At 41.6% G+C, this 20460-nt stretch overlaps 1 protein-coding gene across 1 annotated transcript in view; it reads left to right on the top strand.

Moving 5' to 3' along the window:
- Positions 1-20460, top strand: part of QARS1 (glutaminyl-tRNA synthetase 1) — a 173895-nt gene that overhangs the window by 108153 nt on the left and 45282 nt on the right. The window contains exons 9-15 of the mRNA XM_053720807.1: positions 3172-3257; positions 3521-3607; positions 4660-4759; positions 5775-5853; positions 5980-6088; positions 6186-6316; positions 14503-14595. Of these exons, the coding sequence (XP_053576782.1) occupies positions 3172-3257; positions 3521-3607; positions 4660-4759; positions 5775-5853; positions 5980-6088; positions 6186-6316; positions 14503-14595 (685 nt within the window). The remainder of the gene's footprint in view (positions 1-3171; positions 3258-3520; positions 3608-4659; positions 4760-5774; positions 5854-5979; positions 6089-6185; positions 6317-14502; positions 14596-20460) is intronic.

The following is a 20460-nucleotide window of genomic DNA, read 5'->3' as shown; positions in this document are numbered from 1 at the left end:
GATGCATTAGTAGCGCCTTGGACCTTCTACCTAGCTTATGTGTTTCCACCGTTTCCTCTCATTCCCAGGCTGGTAGCCAGGATCAAACAGGAGAGGGCCTCGGTGATCTTGATAGCTCCTGCGTGGCCACGCAGGACTTGGTATGCAGACCTGGTGAATATGTCATCGGCTCCACCATGGAAGCTACCTTTGAGACAGGATCTTCTAGTACAAGATCCATTCGAACATCCAAATCTAGTTTCCCTTCAGCTAACGGCTTGGAAATTGAACGCTTGATTTTATCTAAGCGTGGGTTTTCGGATTCTGTAATAGATACTCTGGTACAAGCCAGAAAACCTGTAACTAGAAAAATTTACCATAAAATATGGAAAAGATATATCTGTTGGTGTGAATCCAAGGGATTCTCATGGAGTAAGATCAAAATTCCTAGGATCCTTTCCTTTCTCCAAGAAGGTTTGGATAAGGGATTATCAGCGAGTTCTCTAAAGGGACAGATTTCTGCTTTATCTGTCTTGTTACACAAACGACTGGCAGCTGTGCCTGATGTTCAAGCTTTTGTTCAGGCTTTGGTCAGGATCAAGCCTGTTTACAGACCTCTGACTCCTCCCTGGAGTCTGAATTTAGTTCTTTCAGTTCTTCAAGGGGTTCCGTTTGAACCTCTACATTCCATAGATATCAAGATGTTATCTTGGAAAGTTCTGTTTTTGGTTGCTATTTCTTCTGCTAGAAGAGTTTCTGAGTTATCTGCTCTGCAGTGTAATCCGCCCTATCTGGTGTTCCATTCAGATAAGGTTGTTTTGCGTACTAAACCTGGTTTCCTTCCAAAGGTTGTTTCCAACACGAATATTAACCAGGAAATAGTTGTGCCTTCTTTGTGTCCGAATCCAGTTTTGCAAGCCGTGGTGCCTTCTGTTTAGGTAACCTGATTGGCTCCCTCCCTTCATCCGTGTCCTAAAGCTTTGGTATTGGTTCCCACAAGTTATGGATGACGCCATGGACCGGACACACCAATGTTGGAGAAAACAGAATTTATGCTTACCTGATAAATTACTTTCTCCAACGGTGTGTCCGGTCCACGGCCCGCCCTGGTTTTTTAATCAGGTTGATGAATTTCTTTCTTTAACTACAGTCACCACGGCACCATATGGTTTCTCCTGTTTTTTCTCCTGTCCGTCGGTCGAATGACTGGGGTGGGCGGAGCCTAGGAGGGACTATATGGACAGCTTTTGCTGTGCTCTTTGCCATTTCCTGTTGGGGAAGAGAATATTCCCACAAGTTATGGATGACGCCGTGGACCGGACACACCGTTGGAGAAAGTAATTTATCAGGTAAGCATAAATTCTGTTTTTATTGCTAACTGAACACTTAAAAATTATCAGTGTAGCCACTGCTCACAGAACTTAGGTCACATGGGCAATAAGCTAATTGTAGCTAGCAGATAGGTGTCTCCTAGCAACACTTCATAGGGAAAACTGCTAATTTGCTTTCCTGTAGTGACCCCAGGCTCCTTGTGGGGGGGTGACAGGAAGTAATGGACACTGTACAAATAAAGGTAAAACGGTAATAAAAGTTAAAATTCTTATAAAAATAGAAATAAATGCAATATGCGTTATTCATCCTAAGTATAACCCACTGCTTAGGGCTTTTTTATTACAATAATGAAACAGACTGATTTAATATCCCTTTAATAAATGATTACAGATGTTTTGCTTAGAAGTAAAACTGCATCCAGCTGTTTACCACTACAGTCAGGAGCTGCTGTGCAGTGTGAAGAGCTGTTTGCCAACAGCGCAAATTTCTTCTTCCTTTTCTTTTTATTCCCTTGCAGTGTGTTATTTATTGTAGCAGTTGCCAACAGACGAGGGGTTAAACCATTGATGGAAACCTGATTCCTGTTTTCTTTGTACTTGTTTATATTTATAGATTTAAAGGGGCATGAAAGCCCAAGTTTTTCTTTCAGGATTCAGAGCATACAATTATAAATAACTTTCCAATTAAATTCTGTTTTCTAATTTGCTTTATTCTCTTGGCATCATTTGTTGAAGCATTAATGCATTACTGGGATCTAGCTGAAAACCAGTTAGAAGAGGCATATATGTGCAGCCACCAATTAGCAGCTTATGAGCTTACCTAAGTATACTTTCCAACAAAGGATACAAAGAGAACAAAACAAATTGTATAATAAAAATAAATTGGAAAGTTATTTCAAATCGCATGCTCTATCTGAAGCTTGACAGAAAAAGTTTCATGTCCCTTTAATGGCTAAAACTTCAAAGCGAATCTGTAGCGCATGCAAGGGAAACAACCTATATGCTATATATGTATAGTATAAAATGAATTCTAATTACATGTTATGGCAGCTTCAGATGTTGAATCAGTTAAGTATTTAAATAAACTTATATCTAATGCATGTTACAGCCGCTGGCCTGCAGCTTTAGACGTTGAATCAATTGAGTATTGAAATGATCGTATATCTAATACATGTTACAGCTGCTGGGCTGCAGCTTTAGACCTTAAATCAATTGAGTATTGAAATGATCGTATATCTAATACATGTTACAGCCGCTGCTCTGCAGCTTATATCATGGGTTTTTATGCAGTATTTATTTGTCCTCTAGTAAACACAAGCAGATTGCTGAACATCATCTGGATAGAGGTCGGTCACTACTGAGCCCTGTGTAGTGTGCAGGAGATTGTATCGGCAGGAACTAAAAAATAAACTGGGCCACTCAGAGCATACTAATCAGTCTGGGTTTTCCCTCATAATTCTCTTTCTCTATGTAGATACATGTTGAAGTAATGTATTTGTTCTGTTGCATTAACAAAGCTATATGCACTTTGACCGTTTTTGTCCGAAGGCTAAACCTATTGGGAAAGACTTACAAATTAGTTTATTACCCAGAAAATAATGTGAAGAACATTTAAAGACTAAAGTGTTCACTGCTAATAAACGTTTCTGAAATTTCACCTAAATAAGATTGTTTAACTAAATAAGTCTGGGCTAAAGTTCATCACCGTCCCTGGATTTCTAATAGTCTCACACATCAATTATTAAACGTGCTAACCACGTGAAATCGGGCTTGATTTGCATTAGTTTATTTGTATTATAGGTGGCACCAGCCAGATGGACTTGCTTGTTAAATTACTTATTTTAATGGTGATTTATTCTAGGAGAAAATTACAAAACTGAAGGTTATATTGTGACACCCAATACCATGGACCTGCTGAAGAAACATCTGGAGATCACAGGTGGTCAGGTAGGTACAGAGGGGCATAGGCAGCTCACTAGCCTGTAATATCTGCTAAATGACAGTCTATACGTTCCCCAGTACAGGTTCTAATTGGCCATACTGGATGGCAGAATTCAGATTGTAAGATGTTAGGAAGGTTATTGCAAAATATTAGTACAAGGCCACATATTAATCATCTGCTTATTCCCGTTGATTAGAAATCAGAATGAGAACTGCTATTTGAGATTTTGTACCGCTGTTTTAAACAAACAACCTCTCTCTTTTTCCAGGTGAGAACCAGATTCCCTCCAGAGCCAAATGGGATCTTGCACATCGGTCATGCCAAAGCCATTAACTTCAACTTTGGTTACGCAAAGGTGAGAGGACGGCACTAGTCGGGTGACCTTACATAGAGCGCATGTATCTGCCTGGACTTCAGCTTTCTATAACTAATGGACCTTAGTTCTTCCTTCCTTGTTCGACAGACCAGTGCCACTTAGGGTGCCGTCTCTTTTAGCTCACTCAGCCTTTCACAGAGGAGAACGATCTCTATATCAGTCTGTTCCTCCCAAAAAGACAGTCCAGTCACAAATCAGAGAAAGCAACAATCTTGGTAATGCTCATCTCTTTCTGTAAATATGCACATTAATTATGACCCTGGGGAACGTCTCCTTAAGGATGATGGAAAACCAGACGTGGAGTTTCTGCCTACCCAATGTGCCTAGAAATATGTCGGTGTTACATTAAATTCTTTCTTTTGCAGTGCAGCACTAAAAAAGATATGTGCTATGAGTTTGTCACTTAAATTCAATTGTTAAAACCCTAATCTTATTAGTATTCAGTGCTGCAGAATTTGTTGGCGCTTTAGAAATAATGAGAATAGAAAAAAAAGTTTTATACAACTAATATTTTCTAATTTGTACATACACTGGATCCATCCACTAGCGCTGCGGGTTGCATTTTACAGCTAAGCAAGTGACTGTATCATACAGAGGAGCTGGGGCAACCATAAGTCTTTATTCTCTGAATCTTTATTGACCTGTTGCTGAAAATTCTTCTTTTTTTTTTTTTCTTTTTTTTTTTTTATAGTGGAAAAGGGTGATTTGTGTTTATTTTCTATGGACTGTTAAATGGTAATGACTTTTGCTCAGTTTTGCGTAGTTTCACTCCATGTCACTTGTGTACTCGTTTCCCTCTTCTGTTTTCAAGTCAAGTAAAGCGTTTTGGTTGAACAAAACTAAATGACAAGGCCAACAAAAGGAAATTGTACAGACTGTGACGTGGCATAGTATATCCACTGACTGAAATTACATAGTACCTTGTAGAATGTGATTATACCTGTGCTCATTGTTTACAGAATGAGTGTAGAAAGGGTTTAGCACACACCCCTGTTAATTGTGTGTTGTAACTTTCAGCCATCTCTCTGCAGGCAAACGGCGGGATTTGTTTCCTCCGATATGATGATACGAATCCTGAGAAAGAGGAGGAGAAGTATTTCACGGCTATCAAGGACATGGTAGAGTGGCTGGGTACATATTGCAGTGTCTCTAAAGATACCAATAAACTCAGCTCCACCCATAGAAACCTTAAAGGGACAGTCTACTATAAATTAAACTTTCATTATTCAGATTGGATTTTTAATTTTAATCAACTTTCCAATTTACTTTGATCAACAAATTTGCTTTCTTCTCTTGGTATTCTTAGTTTAAACTAAAGATAGGTAGGCTCATATGCTAATTTCTAAACCTTTGAGGGCTGCCTCTTATCGCATGCTTTTTAAATCTCTTTTCAACACAAAGAGACGGAAAGTACACGTGAGCCATATAGATAACACTGTGTTCAAGCACAGGGGGTTATTTAAGATCTAGCACAAAACAATACTAAATTTAAGACAATGGATAATAAACAGTCAGTCATGTGATCAGGGGGCTTGAAGAAGGTTCCTAGATACAAGGTAATCACAGAGATAAAAAGTATATTAATATAACTGTGTTGGTTGTGCAAAACTGTAGAATGGGTAATAAACGGATTATCTATCTTTTAAAACAATAACAATTCTATGGTAGACTGTCCCTTTAATAACTTAATTTAAGCACCTGATCAAAGCAATTCTGTGCCTTTTTTTTATTCTTCAAATAATTACCCCCGAAAAAACTCACTTTCACATACTCACAAGCGGTTTCTGGTAACCAACTCACATGCAGTCTAGTTCCAGCCCTCTCAGTTTGTTGAGTTTTAGATATGTTGCTCTGTTAGATATGTTTTTACACAGCACAAACCTAACCAGTGTCTAAATAGTGTAATAGAAATGTTCTGCTTGGAGAATAGAGTTTAGTTCTATTTGCCTTTAGCTACACTTTGAAACAGGTGAAAAAAGGATAAATGGGCTGCTTTTCTGCTTATTAATGGCTGATCAAGTCTATGCGCCATGTTAAAATCACTCCCAAAAACAACTTGGCCCACTGCTTGCATTTCAGACCGCTCTGCTGCTTTGCTGACCATTAGGACTTCGGGAATAAACATCTCTTTATATGTGCTGCACAGGTTACGAGCCGTATGCGGTGACACATGCCTCCGATAACTTTGACCAGCTGTACGAGTGGGCAGTGGAGCTTATTAGAAGGTAAGTAGTTTGCATCTTGCAGACGATGCTGTGTGTGAGTGTCTGTGATGAAAGAAGAATAAAAGACTACTGGTTTATTAAACCTACCAAATGCTGCCACCGTGACCTGTTTCTTTTGGCTTGCAGGGGGCATGCCTATGTTTGTCACCAGAAAGTAGATGAGATTAAAGGTCACAACCCCCCACCATCCCCATGGAGGGATCGTCCTATTGAAGAATCACTTCTCCTCTTCGAGGTGAGTCACAGGGATGTGCAGGTGTTTGTATATCAGCTCTGCTCGTGTTCCCACCGAACACGCTCATTTGTCTTACTGACTTGTTAATACCGAACAGGGAATGAAGAAAGGGAAGTATGCCGAGGGGGAAGTCACCCTGAGAATGAAGCTAGTAATGGAAGATGGAAAGATGGATCCTGTAGCCTATCGCATCAAATATACCCCCCACCACCGAACTGGGGATAAGTGGTAAGTGCTACAGCACAAGATAAGATAATGTCACAGACAATATTTTGTTATCTCAGCACTAGTGCTATGTATTAATGCAGTCTTTCTTTTACAAGATATGACGAGTCCATGGATTTAATCCTTATGTGATTACGCCTCCTGGTCAGAAGGAGGAGGCGATGAGCACCACAGCAGAGCTGTATATATAGCTCCTCCCTTCCCTCCCACCCTAGTCATTCTCTTTGCATGTGTTAGTGATAGGAAGAGGTAAAGTGAGGTGTTAGTTTAGATTCTTCAATCAAGAGTTTTTTATTTTCAAACGGTACCGATGTGTGCTGTTTTTTATTACACAGCAGCTTCTGAATAGTCTTCTAGGCTATGGGAACTGGGGGATTTTTGTATCCGCTGCGCCTCCCATATTTGCGCTGCATTATCTGTATATGGTCTTGTGAGATTGTAACCAAGACCCTGCTTTTTCACAGGACCTCAGGAGGAAGAATGGACCTCTTGATACTGTGAAGTAATCATGCTGTACCTTCAGCATAGAGGTAAGTGCAGTTTTTATTCTGGGTATCTCAAATTAACTGTACTGACCAGATATATATTGGGAAGGCTCCCTTTATACTTTCCCCCAGACATTAGGGCAGTCTTGCATTTCCTAAGAGCACTGGGGTATGTGTACATTGCCGGTCTTAGTTTGTTACACAGAGGACAGACCGGATCTGACTTACAGTACGCACTTGTACCAGACACTCTAGCAAGGATGTGTTTTATCTAGAGGCACTGGGAGGTGTTTGTGTGCACAATGGGCTGGCTGACACTGGGGATTTTTTATTTAAAAGGCTCCGGTTCTCGGGATGGCTATCCCTGATGTGTATCTGTTAGTTAAGTCGTCTAAGGCACTGCTGTATGAATTTGTGTTCGGCATTTTTAGGTGTTTTTTTTATTTGTGATTGCGCCCACGAAGGGCGGGGCTTACTTTTGCGCGCTCTGACAGCGCATCTCTCCCTGTTCCGGTGGCTGCATCGCATCGGCTCCTAAGTACACTTGTCAGATTTCCAAGTGACTTAGGTGCACAGTGTGGCGGTGTTTTGAGTTGATCAGGAGGCAGGTAGGAGCCGCAGCAGAGCTGCGGCAGGGTGACTCGGTATTACAAAAGCCGGTATTATTAAAACCGTACAAAAGGAAAACCGTACTATACTTGATAAACGTTGTACACATGGGTAATTGACCCTCTGCCTTAGTATATATATTTTATTTTGGATTGCAAATAAAGATATAATTCAATAGATCTATATAAGCTTCAGATCGTTTTCTTAAAGATACAGTACAACAGATTTTTACACGGATTTGACCAAGATTGCTTTTTGTTTAGGTTATCATGGATGACCTTGAACAAAATACATGTCCTATGTGTTTGGATGCCATTGTGGAACCCCCTGTTAACTATGTGACAATTGTGTTGAGAGAGCCTTACAATGTAAAGAGAAAATATTTTTTAATAAAGATATGTCTAAAGAATGTTCTTAAACCAATGAGATTCAGGGTATGCCGCATTCTTCTCCCCAAGCGTCACAGCCTTTAACGCCCGCTCAAGCAACGCCATGTTCTTCAACGGCGTCTGCTTCTTTCACTTTGCAGGATATGGCTGCAGTTATGTCATCTACCCTAACAGAGGTTTTGTCTAAGTTGCCAGTGTTGCAAGGCAAACGTAGCAGGGCAGAAACACAGGGGGACCCTGCAACTTCTGATGCTTTGATGGCTATCTCTGATGTACCCTCCCAGACCTCTGAATTGGGGGGTAGGGAGATAACTGTCTGAGGGGGAACTGTCTGACTCAGGTAGTGAGTTGCCCCGACAGATTCGGACGTCATGTCCTTTAGATTTAAAGGGACACTGAACTCAAATGTTTTCTTTTGTTATTCAGATAGAGCATGACATTTTAAGCAACTTTCGAATTTACTCCTATTATCAAATTTTCTTCATTCTCTTGGTATTTTTATTTGAAATGCAAGAATGTAAGTTTAGATGCCGGCCCATTTTTGGTGAACAACCTGGGTTGTCCTTGCTGATTGGTGGATAAATTCATCTACCAATAAAAAAGTGCTGTCCAGAGATCTGAACAAAAAAAAGCTTAGATGCATTCTTTTTCAAATAAAGATAGCAAGAGAACGAAGAAAAATAGGAGTAAATTAGAAAGTTGCTTAAAATTGCATGCTCTATCTGAATCACGAAATAATTTTTTTTGGGTTCAGTGTCCCTTTAAGCTTGAACACCTCCGCCTGTTACTTCGGGAGGTTTTAGTGACTCTGGACGACTGTGACTCTGGACGACTGTGACTCTGGACGACTGTGACTCTATTGTGATACCTCCAGAGAAATTGTGCAAGATGGACAGTCCCTCCTTATTCCGATACTTTTCCGGTTCCTAAGAGAATTTCGGAGATTGTTACTCGGGAATGGGAAAGACTCTGTATCCCGTTCTCCCCTATAGCTGACACCGTGCGGGATTCTTGGCAAATGGTCCCTAAGGTGGAGGGAGCTATATCTACCCTAGCTAAGCGTACGACTATCCCTATTGAGGACAGTTGTGCTTTCAAAGACCCTATGGATAAAAAGTTGGAGGGTCTTCTAAAAAAGCTATTTGTTCATTAAGGGTTTCTCTTACAACAGACGGCCTGCAGTGTACCAGTCACAACTGCGGCTGCCTTTTGGTTTGATGCCTTGGAAGAATCTCTGAAGACTGAGACATAGAGGAAATAATGGATAGGATTAAGGCCCTAAAGTTGGCTAATTCCTTTGTTACAGACGCCGCCTTTCAGATCACCAAATTGGTGGCTAAGAATGCAGGTTTTGCCATTCTAGCGTGTAGAGCCTTATGGTTAAAATCTTGGTCTGCGGATGTGTCCTCTAAATCCAAACTTTTGACTATTCCTTTCAAGGGGAAGACTCTATTCGGGCCTGACTTGAAAGAGATAATTTCTGACATTACGGGAGGTAAGGGCCATCTCCTACCTCAGGATAAAACATCTAAGCAGAGGGGTAGACAGAGTAATTTTCATTCCTTTCGAAATTTCAAGTGAGTCCCCTCTTCCTCTTCAGCTAAACAGGAAGGGAACTTTGCACAAGCCAAGTCCATCTGGAGACCCAAACAGGCTTGGAGCAAGGGTAAACAACCCAAGAAGCCCGCTACTGCTCCCAAGACAGCATGAAGGGGCGGCCCCCGATCTGGGACCGAATCATGTAGGGGGCAGACTTTCTCTCTTTGTCCAGGTTTGGATAAGAGACGTTCAGGATCCCTGGACACTAGAAATTGTGTCCCAGGGGTATCAACTGGAGTTCAAAAATTCCCTCCCAAGGGGAAGGTTTCTTCTTTCACGATTGTCTGTAGACCAGATAAAAAGAGAGGCGTTCTTACATTGTGTAAAAGATCTCTCCACTATGGGAGTAATTTGTCCCGTTCCAATACAGGAACAGGGGCAGGGGTTTTACTCAAATCTTTTCGTGGTTCCCAGAAAAGAGGGAACGTTCAGACCCATTTTAGATCTCAAGAGTCTAAACAAGTTTCTCAGTCCCATCCTTCAAGATGGAGACGATTCGGACAATTCTTCCATTGATCCAGGAGGGTCAATATATGACTACCGTAAACTTAAAGGATGCATATCTTCACATTCCTATCCACAGAGATCATTACCAATTTCTAAGGTTTGCCTTCCTGGACAAACATTTTCAGTTTGTGGCTCTTCCTTTCGGGCTGGCCACGGCACCCAGGATCTTCACGAAGGTTCTAGGGTCTCTGCTGGTGGCCCTCAGACCGCGGGGCATTGCAGTGGCACCTTATCTGGACGATATTCTGATCCAGGCGTCGCCTTATCAACTAACAAAGTCTCATACCGACATGGTTCTGTCTTTACTAAGCACTCACGGGTGGAAGGTGAATCTAGAAAAGAGTTCTCTAATCCCACAGACAAGGGTTCATTTCCTGGGAACTCTAATAAACTCTATGTCCATGAAAATCTTTTTCACGGAAGTCAGAAAATTAAAGAGTCTGAATACAGAATACAGTGGCTCAGTGCATGGAGGTAATTGGATTGATGGTGGCGGCAATGGACATCATTCCGTTTGCTCGTTTTGATCTCAGACCTCTACAACTGAGCATGCTCAGACAGTGGAATGGAGATTATGCAAATTTGTCTCCTCAGATAGATCTGGATCAGGAGACAAGAGACTCTCTTCTTTGGTGGTTGTGGCTGGATCATCTGTCCCAAGGGACGTGCTTCCTCAGACCTTCATGGGTGATAGTGACAACGGATACCAGTCTACTTGGATGGGGAGCAGTCTGGAATTCCCTGAAGGCTCAGGGTGTGTGGTCTCGGTTGGAGTCTCTACTTCCAATCAATATTCTGGAATTGAGAGCAATATTCATTGTGCTTGAGGCTTGGCCTCAGTTGGCTTTGGCCAAATTCATCCGATTTCAGTCGGACAACATCACGACTGTGGCTTACATCAATCATCAGGGAGGTACAAGGAGTTCCTTAGCGATGACAGAAGTATCCAAGATAATTCGGTGGGCGGAGGCTCACTCTTGTTATCTGTCAGCAATCTACATCCCAGGAGTGGACAACTGGGAGGCGGATTTTTTGAGCAGACAAACGTTTCATCCGGGGAAATGGGAACTCCATCCGGAGGTCTTTGCCACCCTGATTCTCAGGTGGGGCAGACCGGAATTGGATCTGATGGCGTCTTGTCAGAATGCCAAGCTCCCAAGATACGGATCCAGGTCCAGGGATCCTCAGGCCGAACTGATAGATGCCTTGGCAGTGCCTTGGTCGTTCAACCTAGCTTATGTGTTTCCACCGCTTGCTCTCCTTCCCCGGGTTATTGCTCGGATCAATCAGGAGAGGGCTTCAGTGATTCTCATCGCTCCTGCATGGCCTCGCAGGACTTGGTATGCCGATCTGGTGGACATGTCCTCTCTGCCACCGTGGAAGCTTCCATTGAGGCAGGACCTTCTCATTCAGGGGCCTTTCCATCATCCAAATCTAGTTTCTCTACAGCTGACTGCTTGGAGATTGAACGCTTGATTTTATCTAAGCAAGGGTTCTCTGATTCGGTCATTGATACCTTGATTCATGCACGTAAGCCTGTTACTAGAAAAATTTACCATAAGATATGGCGTAAATATCTTTTTTGCTGCCAATCCAAGGGCTACTCATGGAGTAGGATAAGGATTGGAGAAAGGGTTGTCAGCAAGTTCCTTTAAAGGGACAGATTTCTGCTTTGTCTATTTTGCTACACAAACGTCTGTCAGATGTTCCAGATGTTCAATCCTTTTGTCAGGCTCTGACTAGAATCAGGCCTGTGTTTAGACCAATTGCTCCTCCTTGGAGTTTGAATTTAGTTCTTAATGTTCTTCAAGGGGTTCCGTTTGAACCTATGCATTCCATAGATATTAAGTTGTTATCTTGGAAAGTTTTATTTTTGGTTTCTATTTCTTCTGCTCGTAGAGTTTCTGAGCTTTCTGCTTTACAATGTGATTCTGCTTATCTTATTTTCCATTCTGATAAGGTGGTCTTACGTACCAAACCTGGTTTCCTTCCTAAGGTTTTTCTAATAAGAATATTAATCGGGAAATTGTTGTTCCTTCCTTGTGTCCTAATTCTTCTTCTAAGAAGGAGCGTCTGTTACATAACATGGACGTGGTCCGTGCCCTGAAGTTTTACTTGCAGGCGACTAAGGATTTTCGTCAATCATCTTCATTATTTGTTGTTTTTTCTGGAAAACGTAGGGGCCAGAAAGCTACGGCTACCTCTTTCTTTTTGGCTGAAGAGTATCATCCGTTTGGCATATGAGACTGCTGGACAGCAGCTTCCTGAAAGAATTACGGCTCATTCTACTAGGGCTGTGGCTTCCTCATGGGCACTTAAAAACTATGCTTCTGTTGAACAGATTTGCAAGGCTGCAACTTGGTCTTCTCTTCACACTTTTTCCAAATTTTCCAAATTTGATACTTTTGCCTCGTCCGAGGCTGTTTTTGGGAGAAAGGTTCTTCAAGCCGTGGTGCCTTCCGTTTAGGTTCCTGTCTTGTCCCTCCCTTTCATCCGTGTCCTATAGCTTTGGTATTGTATCTCATAAGTAAGGATGAAATCTGTGGACTCATCATATCTTGTAAAAGAAATGGAAATTTATGCTTACCTGATAAATTTATTTCTTTTACGATATGACGAGTCAACGGCCCACCCTGTCATTTTCTAAGACAGGTCTTTATTTTTGTTAAACTTCAGTCACCTCTGCACCTTGGCTTTTCCTTTCTCTTCCTAACTGCGGTCTGCTGTGGTGCTCTTTGCCTCCTCCTGCTGACCAGGAGGCGTAATCCCATAAGTAAGGATGGAATCCATGGACTCGTCATATCGCAAAAGAAATAAATTCATCAGGTAAGCATAAATTTCCTTTTTTACTGTTATCGGCAAAAGAACTTTTTTGTGTAATATTTTTTTAAAATAATTTTTATTAGATTTTGCAAAATGGTTAACCAGAGCTTTGAGGACGCGCTATCCTGACACGTGTTAAAGGGACACTGAACCCAAATTTTTTCTTTTGTGAATTAGATAGAGCATGAACTTTTAAGCAACTTTCTAATTTACTCCTATTATCAAATGTTCTTCATTATTTTGTTATCTTTATTTGAAATGCAAGAATGTAAGTTTAGATGCTGGCCCATTTTTGGTGAACAACCTGGGTTGTTCTTGCTGATTGGTGGATAAATTCATTCACCAATAAAAAGTGCTGTCCAGAGTGCTGAATCAAAAAACCTAGATGCCTTCTTTTTCAATTAATGATAGTAAGAGAACAAAGAAAAATTAATAGGAGTAAATTAGAAAGTTGCTTAAAATTGCATGCTCTATCTGAATCGCGAAAGAAAAAATTTGGGTTCAGTGTCCCTTTAACTTCAATTGCACTCAAGCGATCACGTTTACTTTCAACTTCTAACACGAGTGGAAAAACCCGATGTGCGCAAACACCCGCTATAAATCCCTTTTTTGCTTGCGCGCAACTTTTAGTGCTCCGCTCATAATCTGGGCCTTTATTGGCAAACAGTCTATAAGCCATGCATTAGTTCACCATTAGATAATTAGATCACCACAGTGGCCTCGATTCAATAAAAACGCTTTATGAAACTTCTTTCTTGCGGACAATACTCGCTGTAACATTACAATTTGAAAGTTGTGGAACTCATAAAGATTTGTTTGCGTCCCTTGTCACAACGCGAGTTGTGATTCCCTCTTCATTATTTATAGATTGAGCTGCCTCTATCTTGCAAGTGTTCACTTCTCAACACATAGAATCAATAGGGAATCCGTATCGCTTTGAAGTAAGTCTTCTCTTAATATATGCACAAACTAAAACTGTTAAACAGAAACAAAATAAAAACAAGACAATCGATATAAGTATCTGTACGAATACAAACTTGTACATAAACCATTTTACAACCGTCTTGTGTTTGTAATTATTTTTTTTCCGCGTTGCTAGCAGTTTGCATTTGATATCACTGTATAGGTGTTTAAAGGAACATGAAACCCTAAAATGTTCCTTCATGATTTAGAGCATACTGTTTTAGACAACTTTTTCATTTATGTCTATTATCTAATGGTGCTTCATTCTCGTATTCTTTGTTGAAAAGCATATCTAGGTAGACACAGGAGATGGGAGCTAGCTGCTGATTGGTGACTACACATATTTCCTCTTGTTATTGTCTCACCAATGTGTAAAGCTAGCTCCCAGTAGTGCAATTGCTGCTCCTTCAACATACTCATTTTTTTTAAGGCAGAAACATTACTAACAAAACTGGGGAGTATATAGGTAAAGTGATGCGCTATGGATTGATTTCATTTTAACAACAAAGCACCACGGCGGCAACATTAGCATCTTTGAGGCTAGACCAGTATGTACGTGATGATATCAGTGTTGTTACCCTATAAACAGCAGATTTTAATGTTCTGGGCAGTATGAATAAGTAAAGATGCTAATGACCTCCTCTGCAGGTTCATATATTCAGTCTGGTAACTAAGCTACTGTACAGGGGCACAACATTATTAAGTATAACGATATTTGTAGTCATTCAGTGGGAAGCATTTCGGGGCTCATCACTGTATTTTCTTGAACATTTCTCACAATATTCTAACAATAATCTGGTTTCTTTATTTGCAGGTGTATATATCCCACATACGACTATACACACTGTCTGTGCGATTCTATCGAACACATCACGCACTCGCTCTGCACCAAAGAATTCCAGGCCAGGTAAGTGCGCAGATCTTGCAGCGAGTTATGTCTTATTATGGGAAAGCGGAAATATATCTCTATACTTTAGGATGCTATATTATTATTTATACACTAAATCAGTGATTTTTAACCTTTTTTTTGCCGTGGCACACTTTTTTACATTAAAAAATCCTGTGGCACACCACCATCCCAAAATTTAAAAAAAAATCACACATTGTAGCCTAATACAGCATATATATATATATATATATACACATACACACAAACACACATATACTGTATGTATTGTGCTGTTATGCCATGCCTCCTACAAACTAACCCTGCACTGGGAGTAAAAAACAAGCAAAGTTTAAAAAATATGTCACACTGTTGTCAGTCTGCCGTGGCACACCTGAGGATCTCTCACGGCACACTAGTGTGCCACGGCACACTGGTTGAAAAACAATGCACTAAATGACCAAAAGTATGTGGACAGCCTACTAATTATTAAGTTCTGGTGTTTCAGCCACACACACACGACTGTCTCAATTTTATGCACCTGTTGGCAATGAAATCTTCATAGTCAAATATTGGCGATACAATAGGTCATACTGAAATGTTCAGTAATTTAAAATGTGGCACTGACATAGGGATGCCACTTTTCATAGGTCAGTTTGTGTAATTTCTTCCCTACTAGGTTCTGCCCCAGGCAACTAAGTTCTATTGTTACTCCATGATGCTTCCACTACACAATACCAGAGGCAGAACTTCTTTTTTTTTTTTTTTTTTTTTTTCTGCGATGAGATTTTTTTCTAGTGACATTTCTTCTGTTATGTGTGATCAGTCCACGGGTCATCATTACTTCTGGGATATAACTCCTCCCCAACAGGAAATGCAAGAGGATTCACCCAGCAGAGCTGCATATAGCTCCTCCCCTCTACGTCAGTCCCAGTCATTCTCTTGCACCCAACGACTAGATAGGATGTGTGAGAGGACTATGGTGATTATACTTAGTTTTTATGACTTCAATCAAAAGTTTGTTATTTTACAATAGCACCGGAGCGTGTTATTACTTCTCTGGCAGAGTTTGAGGAAGAATCTACCAGAGTTTTTTACTATGATTTTAACCGGAGTAGTTAAGATCATATTGCTGTTCTCGGCCATCTGAGGGAGGTAAAAGCTTCAGATCAGGGGACAGCGGGCAGATGAATCTGCATTGAGGTATGTAGCAGTTTTTATTTTCTGAATGGAATTGATGAGAAAATCCTGCCATACCGTTATAATGACATGTATGTATACACTTCAGTATTCTGGGGATGGTATTTCACCGGAACTACTCTGTTAAAAGTCACTAATCCTTTTAATAAGTATTTATCATGTTAAACGTTTTTGCTGGAATGTAGAATCGTTTACATTTCTGAGGTACTGAGTGAATAAATATTTGGGCATTATTTTCCACTTGGCAGTTGTTTGGTTTTAATTATGACAGTTTCGTTTCTCTTCACTGCTGTGTGTGAGGGGGAGGGGCCGTTTTTGGCGCTCTTTGCTACGCATCAAAAAATTCCAGTCAGTTACTCTTATATTTCCTGCATGATCCGGTTCATCTCTGACAGATCTCAGGGGTCTTCAAACTTCTTTAGAGGGAGGTAGATTCTCTCAGCAGAGCTGTGAGAATTTTATATTGACTGTGAATAAAAACGTTGCTCTGTAATTTTTATGTCAAATTTAATTATTGTTATTTTTCTAATGGGAACAAACCTTTGCTAAAAGTTGTGTTGTTTTAAAGTTTGATGCTATAACTGTTTTTCAGTTCATTATTTCAACTGTCATTTAATCGTTTAGTACCTCTTTGAGGCACAGTACGTTTTTGCTAAAAAAAGATTATAACCAAGTTGCAAGTTTATTGCTAGTGTGTTAAACATGTCTGACTCAGAGGAAGATATCTGTGTCATTTGTTCCAATGCCAAGGTGGAGCCCAATAGAAATTTATGTACTAACTGTATTGATGCTACTTTAAATAAAAGTCAATCTGTACAATTTGAACAAATTTCACCAAACAGCGAGGGGAGAGTTATGCCGACTAACTCGCCTCACGCGGCAGTACCTGCATCTCCCGCCCGGGAGGTGCGTGATATTATGGCGCCTAGTACATCTGGGCGGCCATTACAGATAACATTACAAGATATGGCTACTGTTATGACTGAAGTTTTGTCTAAATTACCTGAACTAAGAGGCAAGCGTGATCACTCTGGGGTGAGAACAGAGTGCGCTGACAATACTAGGGCCATGTCTGATACTGCGTCACAGCTTGCAGAGCATGAGGACGGAGAGCTTCATTCTGTAGGTGACGGTTCTGATCCAAACAGATTGGATTCAGATATTTCAAATTTTAAATTTAAATTGGAGAACCTCCGTGTATTACTAGGGGAGGTCTTAGCAGCTCTCAATGATTGTAACACCGTTGCAATACCAGAGAAACTGTGTAGGTTGGATAAATACTTTGCGGTACCGGCGAGTACTGACGTTTTTCCTATACCTAAGAGACTAACTGAAATTGTTACTAAGGAGTGGGATAGACCCGGTGTGCCGTTCTCACCCCCTCCAATATTTAGAAAGATGTTTCCAATAGACACCACCACTCGGGACTTATGGCAAACGGTCCCTAAGGTGGAGGGAGCAGTTTCTACTTTAGCTAAGCGTACCACTATCCCGGTGGAGGATAGCTGTGCTTTTTCAGATCCAATGGATAAAAAATTAGAGGGTTACCTTAAGAAAATGTTTGTTCAACAAGGTTTTATATTGCAACCCCTTGCATGTATCGCGCCGATTACGGCTGCGGCAGCATTTTGGATTGAGTCTCTGGAAGAGAACCTTAGTTCATCTACGCTAGACGACATTACGGACAGGCTTAGAGTCCTTAAACTAGCTAATTCATTCATTTCGGAGGCCGTAGTACATTTAACCAAACTTACGGCTAAGAACTCAGGATTCGCCATACAGGCACGTAGGGCGCTGTGGCTAAAATCCTGGTCAGCTGATGTTACTTCTAAGTCCAAATTACTTAATATACCTTTCAAGGGGCAGTCTTTATTTGGGCCCGGTTTGAAAGAAATTATCGCTGACATTACAGGAGGTAAGGGCCACGCCCTACCTCAAGACAAAGCCAAAGCTAAGGCTAGACAGTCTAATTTTCGTCCCTTTCGGAATTTCAAAACAGGAGCAGCATCAACCTCCACTGCACCAAAACAGGAGGGAGCTGTTGCTCGTTACAGGCAAGGCTGGAAGCCTAACCAGTCCTGGAACAAGAGCAAGCAGGCCAGGAAACCTGCTGCTGCCCCAAAGACAGCATGAACCGAGAGCCCCCGATCCGGGACCGGATCTAGTGGGGGGCAGACTTTCTCTCTTCGCCCAGGCCTGGGCAAGAGATGTTCAGGATCCCTGGGCGCTAGAGATCATATCTCAGGGATACCTTCTAGACTTCAAATTATCTCCCCCAAGAGGGAGATTTCATCTGTCAAGGTTGTCAACAAACCAGATAAAGAAAGAAGCGTTTCTACGCTGTGTACAAGATCTGTTATTAATGGGAGTGATCCATCCGGTTCCGCGGTCGGAACAAGGACAAGGGTTCTACTCAAACCTGTTTGTGGTTCCCAAAAAAGAGGGAACTTTCAGGCCAATCTTAGATTTAAAGATTCTAAACAAATTCCTAAGAGTTCCATCGTTCAAAATGGAAACTATTCGGACAATCTTACCCATGATCCAAAAGGGTCAGTACATGTCCACAGTGGATTTAAAAGATGCTTACCTTCACATACCGATTCACAAAGATCATCACCGGTATCTAAGGTTTGCCTTCTTAGACAGGCACTACCAGTTTGTAGCTCTTCCATTCGGATTGGCTACGGCTCCAAGAATCTTCACAAAGGTTCTGGGTGCCCTTCTGGCGGTACTAAGACCGCGAGGGATTTCGGTAGCTCCGTACCTAGACGACATTCTAATACAAGCTTCAAGCTTTCAAACTGCCAAGTCTCATACAGAGTTAGTTCTGGCATTTCTAAGGTCGCATGGATGGAAAGTGAACGAAAAGAAGAGTTCTCTTTTTCCTCTCACAAGAGTTCCATTCTTGGGGACTCTTATAGATTCTGTAGAAATGAAGATTTACCTGACAGAAGACAGGTTAACAAAGCTTCAAAATGCATGCCGTGTCCTTCATTCCATTCAACACCCGTCAGTAGCTCAATGCATGGAGGTGATCGGCTTAATGGTAGCGGCAATGGACATAGTACCTTTTGCACGCCTACACCTCAGACCGCTGCAATTGTGCATGCTAAGTCAGTGGAATGGGGATTACTCAGATTTGTCCCCTACTCTGAATCTGAATCAAGAGACCAGAAATTCTCTTCTATGGTGGCTTTATCGGCCACACCTGTCCAGGGGGATGCCATTCAGCAGGCCAGACTGGACAATTGTAACAACAGACGCCAGCCTACTAGGTTGGGGCGCTGTCTGGAATTCTCTGAAGGCTCAGGGACTATGGAATCAGGAGGAGAGTCTCCTTCCAATAAACATCCTGGAATTGAGAGCAGTTCTCAATGCCCTTCTGGCTTGGCCCCAATTAACAACTCGGGGGTTCATCAGGTTTCAGTCGGACAACATCACGACTGTAGCTTACATCAACCATCAGGGAGGGACAAGAAGCTCCCTAGCAATGATGGAAGTATCAAAGATAATTCGCTGGGCAGAGTCTCACTCTTGCCACCTGTCAGCAATCCACATCCCGGGAGTGGAGAACTGGGAGGCGGATTTCTTGAGTCGCCAGACTTTTCATCCGGGGGAGTGGGAACTTCATCCGGAGGTCTTTGCCCAAATACTTCGACGATGGGGCAAACCAGAGATAGATCTCATGGCGTCTCGCCAGAACGCCAAACTTCCTCTCTACGGGTCCAGATCCAGGGATCCGGGAGCGGTTCTGATAGATGCTTTGACAGCACCTTGGAACTTCGGGATGGCTTATGTGTTTCCACCCTTCCCGCTGCTTCCTCGATTGATTGCCAAAATCAAACAGGAGAGAGCATCAGTGATTCTAATAGCGCCTGCATGGCCACGCAGGACTTGGTATGCAGATCTAGTGGACATGTCATCCTGTCCGCCTTGGTCTCTACCTCTAAGACAGGACCTTCTGATACAGGGTCCATTCAAACATCAAAATCTAACTTCTCTGAAGCTGACTGCTTGGAAATTGAACGCTTGATTTTATCAAAACGTGGTTTTTCTGAGTCGGTTATTGATACCCTGATACAGGCTAGGAAGCCTGTTACCAGAAGGATTTACCATAAAATATGGCGTAAATACCTATACTGGTGCGAATCCAAAGGTTACTCCTGGAGTAAGGTTAGGATCGCTAGGATATTGTCCTTTCTACAAGAAGGTTTAGAAAAGGGTCTATCAGCTAGTTCATTAAAGGGACAGATTTCAGCTCTGTCCATCTTGTTACACAGGCGTCTGTCAGAAGATCCAGACGTCCAGGCCTTTTGTCAGGCTTTAGCTAGGATCAAGCCTGTGTTTAAAGCTGTTGCTCCGCCATGGAGTTTAAACTTAGTTCTTAACGTTTTACAGGGTGTTCCGTTTGAACCCCTTCATTCCATTGATATAAAATTGTTATCTTGGAAAGTTCTGTTTTTAATGGCTATTTCCTCGGCTCGAAGAGTCTCTGAGTTATCAGCCTTACATTGTGATTCTCCTTATCTGATTTTTCACTCAGACAAGGTAGTTCTGCGTACTAAACCTGGGTTCTTACCTAAGGTAGTCACTAACAGGAATATCAATCAAGAGATTGTTGTTCCATCCTTGTGTCCAAATCCTTCTTCAAAGAAGGAACGTCTTCTACACAATCTGGATGTAGTT

Source organism: Bombina bombina, chromosome 7, assembly GCF_027579735.1.
Source record: "Bombina bombina isolate aBomBom1 chromosome 7, aBomBom1.pri, whole genome shotgun sequence".
Classification (NCBI taxonomy): domain Eukaryota; kingdom Metazoa; phylum Chordata; class Amphibia; order Anura; family Bombinatoridae; genus Bombina; species Bombina bombina.
The sequence above is the reverse complement of the archived record's forward strand: the minus strand, read 5'-3'. Positions and strand labels throughout refer to the sequence as shown.